Below are 18128 nucleotides of genomic sequence, written 5' to 3' on the forward strand. Positions count from 1 at the left end.
TCTTCCCTTTTGGTTTTCTAACTCCAGGTCTTTGCACATTTCATTATAGTAATTGGCTTTGTCTTCTTGAGCTGCTCTTTGAAATCTTCTGTTCAGTTCTTTGATCTTGTAATTTCTTCCATTTGCTTTTCCATTCAAGGGCAAGTTTCAGAGTCCCTTCTGACATCCAGTTTGGTCTTCCTTTCCTGTCTTTTTAAAGACCTCTTGCTTTCTTTATGGATGATGTTCTTGATGTCATCCCACAATCCCTCTGGTTTCTGGTCATTGGTGTTCAATGCATCAAATCTATTCTTTAGATGGTCTCTAAATTCAGGAGGGATATAATCAAGGTCATATTTTGGCTCTTGTGGACTTCTTTTAATTGTCTTTAGTTTCAACTTGATCTTGCATATGAGCAGTTGATGGTCTGTTCCACAGTTAGCTCCTGGCCTTGTTTTGGCTGAAAATACTTTCTTGCTACAGATGTAGTCAATTTGACTCCTGTGTACTCCACGTGCAGAAGTCCATGTGTATAGCTGACATTTGTGTTGTCGAAAAAAGGTATTTGCAATGAATAAGTAATTGGTCATACAAAATTCTGTCATGTGATCTCCAGTGTTATTTCTATCACCAAAGCCATATTTTCCAACCACTGGTGATTCTTCTTTGTTTCCGACTTTTGCATTCCAATCACGTGATAATTAACACATCTTGATCGCATGTTCGGTCAATTTCAGACTGCAGTAGATGGTACGAATTTTCAATTTCCTCATATCTGGCTTTGGTGGTTGGTGTGTAAATTTGAATAGTAGTAGTAGTAACTGGTTTTCCTTGCCTATTGTAGATATTTTATATAAGTAAAATCCTGTAACCTTTGTACCTTTGTGACTAACTTACTCCATTCAGCATGTTTTCAAGGTTCATCCATGTTGTAACATGTATCAAGACTTTATTTTTCTTTATGGCAGAGTAAAAGTTCATGTACGTAGGTATGTTTTATGTATCAATTCATTAGATTATGCTTTTTTTAAACACTAAACACAATTTCTAAGATTCTAAAATAGATCATATATTTTTCTAAGAACATATGATTTAAAAAGTTAAAATTAATTTACTTTTATTCATTTTATTTAATAAGTGATCTCATACCTTTTCACCATCTTGCTTTTCCAGGCATGGGTGGGTTTCTGGTGTTGGCCGTGCATCTTTATCACTGTTTTCATCTTCATATTCAATCACACTCTCTTCCGGTTCTTCTTCTAGGAATTCTTCTGAGCTCTCAGACGTGCGTGCAGTAGACTCTAGTCTATAAATAAAAACAATGAACTATTCTCAACTTGTTTTTATTAAGGATGAATATAAAATTTCAGGAATCCTTTCTTTAAAAAGTTAACACTTGAGAATTACAGAGACTTCTTCAGTTAAGAACTTTAGACTTTACAGGTTTAAAATAAATCTCTTTATCCCTTACAAACTTTTTCTTTTTCCCCACCTTGTTCTTTAGCTAACAACATCAATATCTTCCCAGTAACATCAGCTAGACCTTTCTTTTATTCCACCCATCTCTTTCTAGTTCTCACTCTGTCAAAATGAACTACTTCTCAGTTTAGCTGGGACACTAGAAATTTACAGTTTTTGCCCCAGCATTGGCATAATTATATTATCCTTTTCACTTTCAAAAATGTCACTTAGGACAATAAATTATATGGTTGAGTTCTACCTCTGAAATGCCTTTGAAACATATCGCCACCCTTCTATTTGCATTGTCTCTGGACCACTGTAATTGCTTCCCAACTCACTGGACTTTCTATACATTTTTTAATCAAGGTTTTCACACCTATGCCTGTCAGCCAAGCTCAGAAACTCTTGATGGCTATCTATGGCTTAGAGAATAAAGTGTACCTCCTTTGCTTACAAGGCTTTACATTACCAGTCCCTTATCTCTTACTAGGAGCCCTGGTAGCATAGTGCCTAAGGCACTTGACTGGTGGTTCAAAGTCACCAGCCACTCCTTGGAAGGAAGGTTGGGCAATCTACTTCCATAGTGATACTGCCTCAGAAACCCAAGGAGGGGTTGCTATGAGTCAGGTCTGACACAATGGCAAATAACAACAATAACAACATCTCTTATTAGATGCTACTGTTTGTGTCAGACATCAGTAATCCTTACCAACCTTCTTCCTAGCTCTGTGCCTTTGCTTATGTTATTCCCTTAGTCTAAGACCAGCAATGTCTAACATGGTAGCTATAAAGACACATATTGCTATTTACTTTTAAATTAATTAAAATTAAATAAAACTAAAAATTCAGTTCCTTGGTTGCACTAGCCACATTTTAAATGCTCAGTAGCTACATGAGCTATTGGGTACCCACTGGGCAATGCAGATACAGACCATTTCCATCAATGCAGGAAGTTCTGTTGGACAGCCCTGGGACAGATCAGGGGTTGGCAAACTTTTTTCAGAAAGAGCCAGGTATATTTTAGGCATTGCAGGCCTAGTCTATGTCACAACTACTCAACTCTGCTGCTGTAACACAAAAGCAACCATAAATAACACATAAACTAATACTAAGCATGGATAGGTTCCAATAAAATTTTATTTACAAAAGTAGGCAGTGGGTCCACAGACTTTACTTTATGGACCCCTAGCCTAGAAAGTCATCTCTCCCAACTCTGCTTGTTGAGTTTTACTTCTCTTTGAAGGTCTGGTCCAAATGTAACTTTCTTCCATTTCCCCAATTAGACTGAAATCTCTCCTTAGCATCCACAGTACTTTCATGAACTCTTATAAGCCTTGTCTTGTTTTATTCCTCATAGTGTCTGAATAAGCATTCAAACATTTAGCCTTATGAAAAGCAAACAAATAATTCTAAGATGTGCAATTTAAAACCCATTGTCATATTTCCTTCTAGAAAGGGTTATTGTTGTTAGGTGCCATCCAGTTGGCTCCAATTCATAGGGACCCTGTGCACAACAGGACAAAATACTGCCTAGTCCTATACCATCCTCACAGTCCTTGCTGTACTTGAGCCCATCACTGTAGCCACTGTGTCAATCCATCGTGTTGAGGATCTTCCCCTTTTTCGCTGACCTGCCATTTTATCAAGCATGATATCCTTCTCCGGGGAATGGTCTTCTCTGACAATATAACCAAAGCAGTTGAGACGAAGTCTGGCCATTCTCACTTCCAAGAAGCATTCTGGATGCACTTCTCCCAGGACGGATTTTTTTGTTATTCTGCAGTCCATGGTATTTTCAGTATTCTTTGCCAATACCACAATTCAAAGGCATCAACTTTTCTTCAGTCTTCCTTATTCACTGTACAGCTTTCATATACATATGAGGCAACTGAAGATACCATGGCTTGGGTCAGGTGCACCTTAGTCTTCAAAGTGACATCTTTGCTCCTTAACACTTTAAACAGGTCTTTTTCAGCAGATTTGCCTACTGCAACATGGCATCTGATTCCTGACTGCTCCTTCTATGGGTGCTGATTATGTATCTAAGAAAAATTAAATTCCTGACAACTTCAATCTTTTCTTCATTTACTGTTAATACTGCTTATTGGTCCAGTTGTAAGGTTTTAAGTTTTTCTTTATGTTGAGGTATAATCCCTACTGAAGACTGCAGTCTTTGATCTCCAACAGTAAGTGCTTCAAGTGCTCTTCACTTTCAGCAAGCAAGGCTGAACATCTGCATATCTTAGGTTGTTAATAAGTCTTCCTCCAAACCTGATGCTATGTTCTTCTTCATGCACTCCAGCTTGTTGTATGATTTGCTCAGCATACAGATAAATATGGTGAAAGGATACAACCCACAAACACATCTTTCCTCATTTTAAACAACTGCCTCTTGTTCTGTGTAAAAGTTTCTCATGAACACAATTAACTGTTCAACAGACAGTAGAGTGAATGGAAGAAATGATGAAACAAGAGCTGGAAAGCAGATTTCAAAGGGTGGCTCAAGAAGACCAGTGAAGTATTATAATGAAATGTGCAAAGACCTAAGAAAAGATATTACATCAAATCATTTTTCAATGAGAAAACCAGTTATCTAAACTATTATTCTCTTCACAGCTTAATCAGATTTAAATATATACTTATACTTACATAGTGCCTAAGGCACTTGACTGCTAACCAGAAGGCTGGCAGTTCAAACCCACCAGCCTCTCCTCAGAAGGAAGGTTGGGCAATCTACTTCCATAGTGATACTGCCTCGGAAACCCAAGAAGGGTCACTATGAGTCAGGTCTGACTCGACGGCAAATAACAACAACAACTTGCCTTTAACATTATGTACTTTTCATGAAAATAAAATATACAGATAATTATTCAGCTACTCATTGATATAATGAAATCCACAGAGCTACAGAATTCTGTACCTGAGTAAAATAATTTGAAAGCTAAAATGGTAAGGTTGTAAATTAACTAAAGAGTGAATTAGAACAATTTGTGGGACTACCAAAGCAAATATGTAAACTTATTTTAAAATTTAAAGTCTTGCTTTCTTTAAGATTCAAAAGAAGACAGAGAGGATAAAACCGTTGACCCAAATGTTGTGTTGATTTAGTTAACTACCAAATTCTTGAAGGAATTGACTGCATTATGTTTGTTGTTGTTGTCATTGTTGTTATGTGCCGTCAAGTTGGACCTGACTCATAGCAACCCATCCTTGCATTTCCAAGGCAGTATCACTATGGAAGTAGATTGCCCAACCTTCCTTCCAAGGAGTGGCTTGTGGGTTTGAACCGCCAGCCTTCTGGTTAGCAGTCAAGTGCCTTAGGCACTATGCTACCAGAGCTCATTATGTTTAGTTATCACTAATTTAAAAATTATATCTAATATGCCAGTAAAATGAATCTATTTTAAAAGAAAACTTAAAAACCAAAACCAAACTCTCTGTTGTTGAGTCGATTCTGACTCACAACAACCCCTCCTTGGGTTTCCAAGGTGATATCTCTATGGAAGTAGATTGCCCAATCTTCCTTCTTAGGAGTGGCTTATGGGTTTGAACTGCCAGCCTTCTGGTTAGCTGTCAAATGCCTTAGGCACTATGTGCTACCAGAGCTCATTTTGAGGACACCAGTCCATTGTAAAACTTAGGGCTTTTAAAAATTAACCAAACCTTAGAATTACTAAAAACTATACCGGAAACCCAAGGAGGGCTCGCTATGAGTCGGGTTTGACTCGACGGCACATAACAACAACAACAACATACTTATCATTAAAATTAAAAGTGGTAATGACTTATTGGGATAATATAATCATTAGAATATTTTCTCACATCACTAGGATTAGAGATTAAATAGTGAGTTTATCCCACTTTTTCATCTTTATCCCATTTATTCACTAGTATCTTCTCCCTATAATATTGTAAAGGTATACCGACACTTAGAACTGGTAAATATAATCAGTACTCTTGGAGGAGAATTCAAGCACGAACTTCTACACCCAAGGTCATTTACTAGCCTCCACTTAAAATACTAAATACTAATAATTCGAAAATAAGAATAAACAAAATGATGACAGTAAAATTAAAATTTAAAACTTTTACTTGTTTATTGAAGCTGCAGGTGAAGTCTGGGGAGGCTTCTCATCCTCGCCTTGAGAACTACTAAATTCTGAATCCTGAAACCTTTTTCCAATCTTTGGCCGCTTTAGATGACTGCTTCGAGTTTGAGTTAAAATAGGTGTTTTACCATGACCTGAGAGAAAAATAACAAAACTGCTCTTAATTGATTATGCACTCAAAGGATTATCTACTAAAATACACAGAAATACAAGGACTATGCCAGTTTACATATATCCCAACCAATTTAATAGACACCCTTTCCTCATTGAAGTCAAATTAAGAAAACAAAGTCATTGTATTTTTCCAAAATATAAAAGAACTCTATCAATATTCATTCCTCACATTTCCATGTTACCTTGACTCTTGCAAAGTATTTCTGTATTTTTACATATATTTTCTACCAATAATATTCAGAAATAAATTGTTGTTGCCATTATTAGGTGCTGTTGAATCAACTCCGACTCACAGCACAGGTACCTACGCACAGCAAAAAGAAACACCCCCCCCCGGTCTTGTGACAGCCTCACAATCCTTGCTGTATCTGAGCCCATTGTTGCAGCCACTATGTCAATCCACTCATTGAGGGCCTTCCCCTTTTTTGTTAACTCTACACTTTACCAAGCATGACATCCTTCTCCAGGGAATGGTTCTTTCTGACAACATGACCAAAGTAGGTGAGATGAAGTCTGGCCATTCTCGCTTCCAAGGAGCATTCTGGCTGCACTTCTTCTAGGATGGATTTGTTAGTTCTTTCAGCAGTCCATGGTACTCTTAGCATTCTTCTCCAACACCACAACTCAAAAGCATCAACTTTTCTTTGGTCTTCCTTGTTCATGGTCCACCTCTCACATTCATAAGAGGTGACTGAAAACACCATGGTTTGGGTTAGGTGCACCTTAGTCCTCAAGGAGACATCTTTGCTCTTCATCACTCAAAAGAGGTCTTTTGCAGATTTCCCCAATGCAATACATCATCTGATGTCTTTACTGCTACTTCTGTTGGTGTTGATTGTAGAACCAAGTAATATGAAGTCCTTCACAGCTTCAATCTTTTATCCATTTATCATGAAGCTGTTTACTGAACCAGTTGTATTTTCATTTTCTTTATATTGAGGCATAATCCATACTGCAGACTATAGTCTTTAATCTTCATTAGCAAGTGCTACAAGACATCCTCACTTTCAGCAAGCAAAGTTGTGTCATCTGCGTATCGCAGGTTGTTAATGAGTATTCCCCCAATCCTGATGCCACATTCTTCTTCATATAATCCAATTTCTCAGATCATTTGCTCAGCATACAGATTGAATAAGCATGGTGAAAGGATACAACCCTGACACACTCCCTTCTTGATTTTAAACCATGGAGTATCCCCTTGTTCTGTTCAAATGACAGCCTCCTGGTCTATGTACAGGTTCATCATGAGTACAATTAAGTATTCTGGAATTCCTATTCTTCTCAATGTTATCCATAATTTGTTATAATCCACACAATCAAATGTTCTTTCATAGTCAATAAAACATAAATAAACATCTTTCTGGTATTCCCTGCTTTCAGCTAAGATCCATCTGACATCAGCAATGGTATCTCTTGTTCCACGTCCTCTCCTGAACCCAGCTTGCATTTCTGAAAGCTGTCAATATGCTGCTGCAACCGTTTTTGAATTATCTTCAATAAGATTTTACTTGCAGGTGATATTAATGGCATTGTTTGATAATTTCCACATTCTGTGGGATCACCTTTCTTTGGAATGGATACAAATATGGATCTTTTCCAGTCAGTTGGCCAGGAAGCTGTCTTCCATATTTCATAGTACAGCCAAGTGAGTGCCTCCAGTGGAGCATCCATTTGTTGAAACATGTCAATGGGTATTCCATCAATTCCTGGAGCCTTGTTCCTCGCCAATTCTTTCAGTGCAGCTTTGACTTCTTCCTTCAACACCATTGGTTCTTGATCCTGAAATGGATAAACGTCAACCAAGTCTTTCTGGGACAGTGACTGTGTATTCCTTCCATCTTCTTTTGATGTTTCCTGCATTATTCAATATATTGCCCATAGAATCTTTCAATATTGCAACTCGAGGCTTAAATTTTTTCTTCAGTTCTTTCAGCTTGAGAAATGTTGACTGTGTTCTTCCCTTTTGGTTTTCTAACTCCAGGTCTTTGCACATTTCTTTATAATAATTGGCTTTGTCTTCTTGAGCTGCTCTTTGAAGTCTTCTCTTTAGCTCTTTGATCTAGTAATTTCTTCCATTTGCTTTAATTACTCTCCACTCAAGGGCAAGTTTCAGAGTTTCTTCTAACATCCATTTTAGACTTTTCTTCCTTTCTTGCCTTTTTAATGATCTCTTGCTTTCTTCATGGATGATATACTTGATGTCATCCAATAATTCCTCCTTTGGTTTTCAGTCATTGGTGTTCAATGCATCAAATTTATTATTTAGATGGTCTCTAAATTCAGGAAGGATATTGTCAAGGTTTTGGCTCTTGTGGACTTGTTTTAATCGTATTCAACTTCAACATGCATATGAGCTGTTGATGGCCTGGTCCACAATCACCTCCTGGCCTTGTTTTGGCTGAAGATATTGAACTTTTCTATCACCTCTTACCAGAGATGTAGTCAATTTGATCCCTGTGTATTTCATCTGGTGAAGTCCATGTGTATAGCCATCGCTTATGTTGTTGAAAAAAATATATTTGCAATGAGTAAGTCATTGGTCCTGCAAAATTCTATTATGCCATATCAGCATTATTTCTATCACCAAGGCTATGTTTTCCATCTACCGGTTAACTCTTCTTTGTTTCCAACTTTTGCATTCCAGTCACCAGTGATAATCAACACATCTGGATTGCATGTTCAGTCAATTTTTGACTGCAGAAGTTGGTAGAAATCTTCTATTTCCTCATCTTTGGCTTTGGTGGTTGGTGCATAGATTTGAATAACAGTAGCATTAACTGTTCTTCCTTTTAAGTGTAAAGATATTATCCTATCATTCACAGCGCTGTACTTCAGGATAGACCTTGAAACAGTCTTTGTGACAATGAATGCCACACCATTCCTCTTTGTCAGTCCCAGCATAGTATATCATATGGTTGTTTGATGCAAAATGGCCAAAACCAGTCCATTTCAGCTCACTAAAGCCTAGGATCTTTATGCATTCCAATTCATTTTTGACAACTTCCAATTTTCCTAGATTCATACTTCGTACATCCATGTTCTAATCATTAATGGATGTTTGCATCTGTTCCTACTCATTTTGAGTCGTGCCACCTCAGCCAGTGGAGGTCCCAAAAGCTTTATCTGTCCATATGAGGTTGTCTCTACTCTGAGCAGTCAGCTCTTCCACAAATTTTGAGTGCCTTCCGACCTGATGGGCACATCTTCCAGCACTATAGCATACAATGTTTCAGGGCTATTATTAATAAAGCTTTCCAGTAATATATCAGACAGTGTTTCACTGCTATTCATAAGGTTTTCACTGGCCAATTGTTTGAGAAGTGGATGGCTTCTTCCTTCTTCTGAGTCTGTCTCAGTCTAGAAGCTCTGCTGAAACCTGTCCACCATAGGCAACCCTGCTGGCATTTTGCAAACTGGAGACATAGCCTCCAGCCTCACAGCAACATGTAGCCACCACAGGATGACAAACTGACGACAAGTTCATCTCCCTTAGTTGTTCCTAACCACTCTGCGCCCGCCTACCTCAGTCCCTGGCCTTAAAATAATAGAGCTGCCCCTAAGAGCAAACAGCCTCCGAGCCCCACACCCACCTACCTCAGGCCCTGGCCTGAAAATAGAGCCATCCCCAAGTGGAAGCAGGCACCGATACCCCCACCTGCATACCTCAGGCCCCAGCCTTAAAGTAGAGTCATTCTAAGCAGAAGCAGACCCTAAGCCCCTGATAAATTAGGTAGACATTACTGTCCCTATTTTACAGGTAAGAAATAAGGGAAAAAGAGGAAGAGTAGCTTACTCAGTGTTCACGTAGCAAAGTCAATAGTAGCTTACTCAGTGTTCACATAGTCAGTGGTAGTGGTGCCATTAGCACCCAGATCTACATCTTAGAGTGGGAAAGTCTTTACTTGCTCTGATACACACATACACACATGCACATACACACATGCATGCACACACACACACACACACTCATTCACTCATTCTTAATTCTAAGTGTCTCAAGAACTTACTGATAGATCCACTGGACTTCTTACCTTCTGAAGTGCTTGCAAAGGCATCTTGCAGAGAATCAATCTAAAATAGAGATATAAATTAAAATCCAAAGATTTAAACCACTTTTTTCTCCCTATATATCTAACTCAGGGCCTAAGGCACTTGACTGCTAACCAGAAGACTGGTGGTTCAAACCCACCGGCTACTCCTCAGAAGGAAGATGGGGCAATCTACTTCTGTAGTGATACTGCCTTGGAAACCCAAGGAGGGGTCGCTATGAGTCGAGTCCGACTTGACGGCACATAACAACAACAAAACATATCTAATTCACTTACAACTTCAAAGGCAAACTTGCAAAACATTTTTCAAATAGCACTTTCTATACTCTTTATTACAACAATTAAAAAAAAAAAACTTTTCTTACAGTATGAAAAAGTTATATACAGCCTCAGGGTATTATGAGCTAAGAACTTAGGAAGCCATCCAGTATGTCTTACATACTGGAGATTCCTAGTATTCTATACTCAGCAACCTTCTCTTCTCAGTACACATACTCTCCCTGTATAATTTTACCTACTACCTTAACTTCAACATCTATTAGTTAATGAATCTAAATACACAACTTAAACCCTACAACTTCTTTTCTGATTTCCAAAACTCTACTTCTAGTGGATTATCTCCCAACGGATGTTCCTCCAATTTCACATCCAACATGTCCCAAATGATCTCCTATCTTTCTCTAATATTAATGGCAATAATAATCCAGTTATTCTAGCCTGAAACTTGTCAGGTAATAATGACTTCTTATCCCTCATTCAATCAATCACTAAGCTCTGAAGAATCTCTCAAAACTGCCTCTTCCTTTGTATTACCATTGCTTTGGTTCAGCCCTTTATTATCTTTAATGTGAAGCATTCCAACAGCCTCCTCACTGGTGTTCTTTGCTCTAATCACATCCCCTCTAATTTTCTCCAACCTCATGACAATGATATTTCTAAATCACAAATTATGCCAGTCCTTTGCTTTTGGGGCCAGAGAGCCTTAATGGTTTATCAATGTGTAGAATACAAATTCCCCATCTCTTCAAATGGCCTTCCATAATGTTCTCTCTCTTTCTCTTCAGGTTCTTATCATTCTCCAACAGTATCTTGATCTTTGGCCATGTTGACCTTCTTGCACTTCTGCAAACATGCCATTTTCTTTCACATCTCTGTGTTTCTCTACCTGTTATCCTCTGTTTGGAATACCATAACAACCCTTGTTACAGAACTAACACTCACACTTCAAAAGTCAACTCAGTAATTAGATCCAATAGTTACTATTCCAGTTCTTAGGTAGAGTTAGTCATACTCTGTGATGTGCCTCCAATGACTTGCTATATGCTCTATTAATGGAATCCCCAGTTGGTGCAAATGGTTAACATACTCCACTGCTAACCAAAAGACTGGAGGTTCAAGTCCACCCAGGGATACCTTAGAAAAAAGGCCTGGCAATCTACTTTCAAAAGTTCAGCCACTGAAAACCTCATGGAGCACAGTTCTATTCTGGCACAGGTTGGGTTGCCCTAAGTAGGAGCTAACTGTGGACAGCAACTGGTAGTGGTAGCACATTCGTTAACTTCTGTTTCCATCAATGGACCACTTCATTCTCCCATACATATAACAAACATATATTACCTACAAAGGTTTTGGTTACCAGCCAAGCATGTTAACCATCTGCACCAACCAGGGATTCCATTAACACAACATATGCCTAGTGTTAACCACCCATACCCATTGCTGTCAAGTTGATTTTGAGTCATAGTGACACTAAAGGACAGAGTAGAAATACCTTCATAAGGTTTCCAAGGCTGTAAACCTTTACAGAAGCAGACTGACATATCCTTCTCCTACAGAGCAGCTCATAGAATCGGACCACCAACCTTTGGTTAGCAGTGGAGCACTTTAACCACTGTGGAACCAGGGATCCTCTGTGCTTACCACAGTACCTACTTTATTATGTAAATGCAAGCAGCTGACATTCATTCATTCACCTACACCACGTTTATTGAAATCCTACAACATGGTAGGCAAATGGAATTCAAAGATATCTAATTATAAGGCACATTCAAACATATGAAAGATAAGATAAAAATCCTATCAAGAAGCTTCTGGCTCAACTAGAAATGGTATGACATTGGGGGGGGGGAACCCACAATGTGCAAACAGTATCATAAAAGAAGTAAAGTTTTATACACAAAAAAATAGGATGAAGCAAATCAAAATACCATTATTACCTAAAGAATAAATCATGAAGTTAAAATAAAACTATTTCCCTGTGTGGTTACTGATAAAAAGATACAAAATAGTAATATGAAGAAAAGGAATTTATAAAATGAAAAAAAAAAAAATCTAATTTATGCTGCCAACTTTATGAAATAGCTCCATTGTAACATATTCTTACTAATGTGATACTTGGAGTTGGTGGGTGGTACAAATGGTTAACATGCTCAGCTGCTAACTACGAGATTGGAGGCTCAAGTCCATCCAGAGGCACCTTGGAAGACTCTGGCTATCTAGTTCTGAAAACTCAGCCATTAAACACCCCAGAGGGCACAGCTCTGACACAAAGGGGCTTGCCATGAGTTAGAATAATCTGATGGCAACTGGATTTTTTTTTTTTTTTAGTGTGACTGAGACATAGGAGCTCTGGTAGCACAGGGTTAAGGCATGTGGCTGCTAACCAAAATGTCGGCAGTTCAAACTCATCAGCTGCTCCATGGGAGAAAGAAGAGGCAGTTTGCTTCCATAAAGATTTACAGCTTTGGAAACCATATGGGGCAATTCTACTCTATCCTATAGGGTCCTTATGAAGTGGAATCCACTCAATGGCAGTGAGTTTGGTTTGGTTTGGTTTTGGTGGGACAAAGAAGTAAGTCCAGCCTTTTTCTGTATTTGAGAACTGTTGTTGTCACGTGCCGTTGTTTCCAACTTAATAGTGAACCCATGCATAACAGAACGAAACACTGCCTGTCCTGCACCATGTCACAATTGTTGCTATGCCTGGGCCCACTGTTGCAGCCACTATGACAATCTATCTCCCTGAGGGTCTTTTCCTTTTTCACTGACCCTCTCCTTTACTAGAGCTCTGGTGGCTCAGTGCCTACGGGATTTGACTGGTAACCAGAAGTCTGGTGGTTCAAACCCACCAGCCACTCCACAGAAGGAAGATGGGGCAATCTACTTCTGTAAAGATTTACCAACTCGGAAACCCAACAGGGGTCACTATGAGTCAGAATTGACTCGATGGGAGTGAGTTTTTTGTATTTCCTCCTTTACCAAGAATGATATCCTTCTCCAGGGACTGGTCCTCTGGGTAACATGACCAAAGTACAAGAGATGAAGTCTTGCCATCCTTACATCTCAGGAGGATTCTGGCTGTACTTCTTCCAAGATAGTTTGTTTACTTTTCTCGCAATCCATGCTATATTTAACATTCTTTGCCAACACCATAATTCAAAGGCATCAATCCTTCTTTAGTCCTCCTTACTCATTGTCCAGCTTTTGCATGCATATGAGGTGATTGAAAATATCATGCCTTGAGTCAGGTGTACCTTAGTCTTCTAAGTGACATCTTTGCTCTGTAAAACTTTAAAGAGATCTTTTGCAGCAGATTTGCCAGTGCAATTTTAAAAAAGGAAAAATAGCTGAGCAATTAAGATGCTCTTTGTTTTTCTAAAACAGCTAATCAAGTAGGGGCTATATAGGCCCCTGCACCTGGCAACTAACTTCAGGAAGGGAAGGAACAGGATGCAGTCATGCATATTCACTGAGGTTCCAACGACTAAGGGACTCTGGATCTTGGAGCTGTCTCTGTGGGGCTTCCTGATTTGGTGAGTACATTTATGCACAGAAGAGGATGTAGCATGTCCCTGTAGACAATGGAAGCCTCATGCCCATACTTCTCCCTGACCTTGCTTGATATGTCTCTGGGCTTGTATCCTTTCTGGTTGTAATAAATGGGTAACTGTAAGTATAGGTAGGCAACAGTTTCCATGAATTTTGTGAGCCATTCTAGAGAATGAATGAACACACAGAGCCAATAAGCCACCAGGTGCTGGGAGTATAGAGTTGATTTGTGTATACACAGCTCTGGGTGACTAGGTGACAGGGAAAGGCTGCCACAGGCAGTTAATGAAGGACAACTCCCTTCTAGTTTGTGACCTATTCCCAGGGGATGAGAGAGACACAGAGAGAGAGAGAGAACAAAAGAGAGAAGCCAGCTACCCTGAAGTATAAGGAGCTGTACAGATTCCTGAGCCTATGGCTGCTCCCTAATGACCTGTCCACAGGTAGCCAGGGATGCTAGTGCCACTCTTAACAGAAAATACCACAAATGGATGACTTTAACAAACAGGGATTTCTTCTCTTATAGTTTTGGAGGCTAGAAGTCCAAGTTCAAAGTGCCTGCTCTAGGGGCTGGGTGAAGGGCCCTCGACCTTGGGCTTCAGCTCTGCCTTTTGCTCCCAGCTCACTGGAGCTTGAGGCATCTCTTGACTCAGGCAGCTGCTGACTGCTGAGGCTGACAAACCCAAGGCCAGCAAGTAAAATGGCACAGTCCAAAGATTATCAAGCAACACGGCAGGCCACTAGGTCAAATCCAGAAACAATCCCAAGATCAGTAGATGTTTTGGTTACCTAGTGCCGCTCTGACAAGAAAATACCACAAATGGGATGGCCTTAACAAACAGGAGTTAATTTTTATAAATTGAATGCTGTAAATCTGAGTTCAAAGTACCAGGCTCCAGGGGCTGGGTGAAAGCCCCTCAACCTTGGGCTTCAGCTCTGCCTACTGCTTCTGGCCCACTGAAGCTAGAGGCCTTTCTTCACTCAGACAGCTGCTGGCTGCTGAGACTGACAAGCCCAAAGATGACAAGTAAAAAGGCACAGTCCCAATGTTACCAAACCACATGACAGACCATTAATTCAAGTCCGTTGAAAGTCCCAAGGTCATCAGAGCATGACAGGCTGCCGAACGATGACTTGGCTACATGCAGCATTCAAGTGTGCCATGAGCTAGAGACTGTTCCCCGAGGCTTCTCCTTATATACAGGAAGCAGATTACATCCCTAAGCCAGCTAATCAGCTGCTCACAGTAGATTCCACCATGCAGTCGAATACCAGTCTCATCATGGGGAATACTACATCCAGCTGCCCAGCCACTCAACCAGGCCCAGCCAAGTTGACACACAAACTTAACTACCACAGCAGACAACATGACAAGCCACTCACCAATGACTCAGCCAAATGCAAGATCTAAATGTGCCAAGAAGCTCAAGACCTTTCTCAAAGCATCTTCTTATATACTGGAATAACTACATCCAGCTGCCCAGCGACTCAAAACCAGGCCCAGCCAAGTTGACACACAACCTTAACTACCACAACAGGAATGAGATCTAACTTTGGGCAGTTAAGATCTGAGACTTTTCCACAAGGAAGTGGCTGACAGAGAAGAATGGAAATGTGGAATGGTGAAGCCTAGATCCATTTCCAGGTGAAAAATGGATTAATACTGATCCTTGCCACATGTGATAAAGTTGGGATTTACCCACCTGGCTCCTTTCAATAGAGCAGTTTGAACCACTGTCCTCATGATGACATTTAAAATTATTTGCCTTAATATTAAAGTAAATAATTCCTGTCCTTACACGTATAAGAAGTATATTTTTCTATCTTCACAATATTTTCCTACATTTTATGACACTTGCCTGATACCAAAAATATCTGAGTATCCCTGAGGAATTAAATAGAACAGGGACTTATTTTGAAATTTAAAAGACTGCATTCAATGAGTCTTATATTGTTTTGTCTCATGTCATTGCATATAATTCTTAGGCTCTCTTCATTTCTCTTAAATCTTTGTTCTGATTTTTCTTCATACAGGCTAGTGTCCAGGGATCTGTCTTCTAGTTAGGATATGCACTCTTCAGCCAGTTCTAATCTGCTCTTTTGAGCTTCTACTGTGTTGTGTAGTTCTGTCATTTTGGTGCTCATGGTTTGCATTTCAATAGATATTTTCTGCATTTCTAACTGCTGTTCCTATATCCAGCCAAATTATCCATAAAATATGAGGGCAAAATCAAGGCATTCTCAGATAAACAGAAATTAAGAGACTTTGTGAAAACCAGACCAACCCTACTAGAAATGCTTAAGGAAGTCCTACCAATAGAGAACCCACAACAGAGATCAGCAAAACCAGGATATGTGACATCAACTCTAAACCCAAATCAGAAATAGATACTCATAATAAGACCATAAAACATTCTACCTTAAAAACCAAGGAACTCAAGCGGCACACAACAACAGCAACTAACCTATCAGAGGGAATAATACTTCTAGATACAGACCCTCAAAAGGAGAGGAAAACACGACAATGTCTTTGCAGCATGCACTGTTCTAAAAATGTAGAGACAAGAATATACTCCAAGGTAACCACAGAGAAGAGTAACAATTCTTCTAACCAAATCCAGAAGGAAGAAAAACATATGGGCTTAATAAACACAAAACCAACTATAAAGAAGAAAAGGGAGAAAGCATTAGCCAACAAACTGAACTCAGCACAGAAATATACACGGACCAAGGAATCACCAACGACATGACAAAATACTACAATAGAATGACACCAATCAACTCATACCTATCACTAATTATACTCAGTGTGAATGGACTAAATGCACCTATCAAGAGAAAGAGAGTGGCAGACTGGATAACAAAAGAAGACCCATCAATATGCTGCCTACAAGAGACACACCTGAGACACAAAGATAAAAACAAATACAGAGTTAAAGGGTGGAAAAGAATATACCAAGCCAATGGAAACCAAAAAAGGGCAGGGGTAGCAATTATGATTTCCGATAAAATAGACACTAAGGTGAAAAACATCTTAAGAGACAAGGATGGGCATTACATGATGCTGAAAGGGTCAATAGACAAATAAGAGGTTACAATAATAAATATTTACGCACCCAATGAAAATGCTCCAAAATACATGAAGCAAATATTAACTGCATTAAAAGGAATGATACACAACTCTACATTGGTAGTGGGGGACTTTAACACACCACTTTCAAGAAGAGACAGGTCAACGGGAAAGAAGCTCAGCAAAGATATAGAAGAACTTAACAACACAATCAACCAGCTGGAACTCATAGACATACATAGAGCACTTCACCCAACAAAAACACAATTCACATTCTTTTTCAGTACACATGGATCCTTCTCCAGAACAGACCATATGCTAGGACATAAAACAAGCCTCAATAAATTCCAAAGCACTGAAATACCTGCAAAGCATCTTCTCTGACTACAATGCTATAAAACCAGAAATTAATAATAGGAAGAGCAAGGAAAAAGCATCAAACATATGGAAGCTCTGCTTAAAAACTATTGGGTTATGGAACAGATAAAAACTGAAATAAAAAAATTCCTAGAAACTAATGAGAATGAAGATACATCCTACCAAAACCTATGGGACACAGCAAAAGCAGTACTCAGAGGACAGTTTATAGCAATAAATGCATACATCAAAAAAGAGGAAAGAAACAAAATCAACACTCTAACTTATCAACTACAACAACTAGAAATTGAACCACAAAAGAGTTCTACAGTATCTAGAAGCAAGGAAATAATAAAGATCAGAGCAGAAATAAATGAAACAGAAAACAAAAATCCCTGGAGATAATAAACAAAACAAAGAGCTGGTTCTTCAAAAAGATTAATAAAATCGATAAACCATTGGCAGACCTAACAAAAAAAAAGGAGAAGACCCAAATCACAAGAACTGTACACAAAAACGGTGTCATCACAACAGAACCAACTGAAATAAAAAAGATACTGACAGAATATTATGAAAAACCGTACACCAATAGATATGAGAATCTAGAAGAAATGGACAAGTTTCTAGAATCACAAGATCTACCTAAATTATCCCAATCAGAAATAGAAACTTGAACAGACCCATAACAAGGGAAGAAATTGAACAGGTCATAAAAAAACTCCCACAAAGAAAAGCCCTGGCCCTGATGGCTTCACTGGAGAATTCTATCAAATATTCAGAGAAGAGTTGACACCTATTTTACTCAAGCTATTCCAGAACATAGAAAAAGATGGAGTACTCCCAAACTCATTTTATGAAGCAAGCGTAACACTAATACCAAAACCAGGGAAAGACAACACTAGAAAGGAAAACTACAGACCAGTATCATTCATGAACATAGATGCAAAAATCTTTAACAAAATCCTGGCCAACAGAATCCAACAACATATCAAAAACTTAATACATCCGGACCAAGTGGGATTCATAGCAGGTTTGCAAGGGTGGTTCAACATCAGAAAATCAATCAATGTAATCCACCACATAAACAAAACAAAGGAAAAG

General features: G+C 39.0%; 1 protein-coding gene across 1 annotated transcript in view; it reads right to left on the reverse strand.

Moving 5' to 3' along the window:
• Nucleotides 1-18128, reverse strand: part of FAM169A (family with sequence similarity 169 member A) — a 75086-nt gene that overhangs the window by 8267 nt on the left and 48691 nt on the right. Inside the window, exons 8-10 of the mRNA XM_007943349.2 lie at nt 9755-9794; nt 5533-5683; nt 1129-1285 (exon numbers count right to left, since the gene is read on the reverse strand). Of these exons, the coding sequence (XP_007941540.1) occupies nt 1129-1285; nt 5533-5683; nt 9755-9794 (348 nt within the window). The remainder of the gene's footprint in view (nt 1-1128; nt 1286-5532; nt 5684-9754; nt 9795-18128) is intronic.

Source organism: Orycteropus afer, unplaced genomic scaffold, assembly GCF_000298275.1.
Source record: "Orycteropus afer afer isolate SDZICR_OR568_19922 unplaced genomic scaffold, OryAfe1.0 scaffold00104, whole genome shotgun sequence".
In the NCBI taxonomy this organism is placed as follows: domain Eukaryota; kingdom Metazoa; phylum Chordata; class Mammalia; order Tubulidentata; family Orycteropodidae; genus Orycteropus; species Orycteropus afer.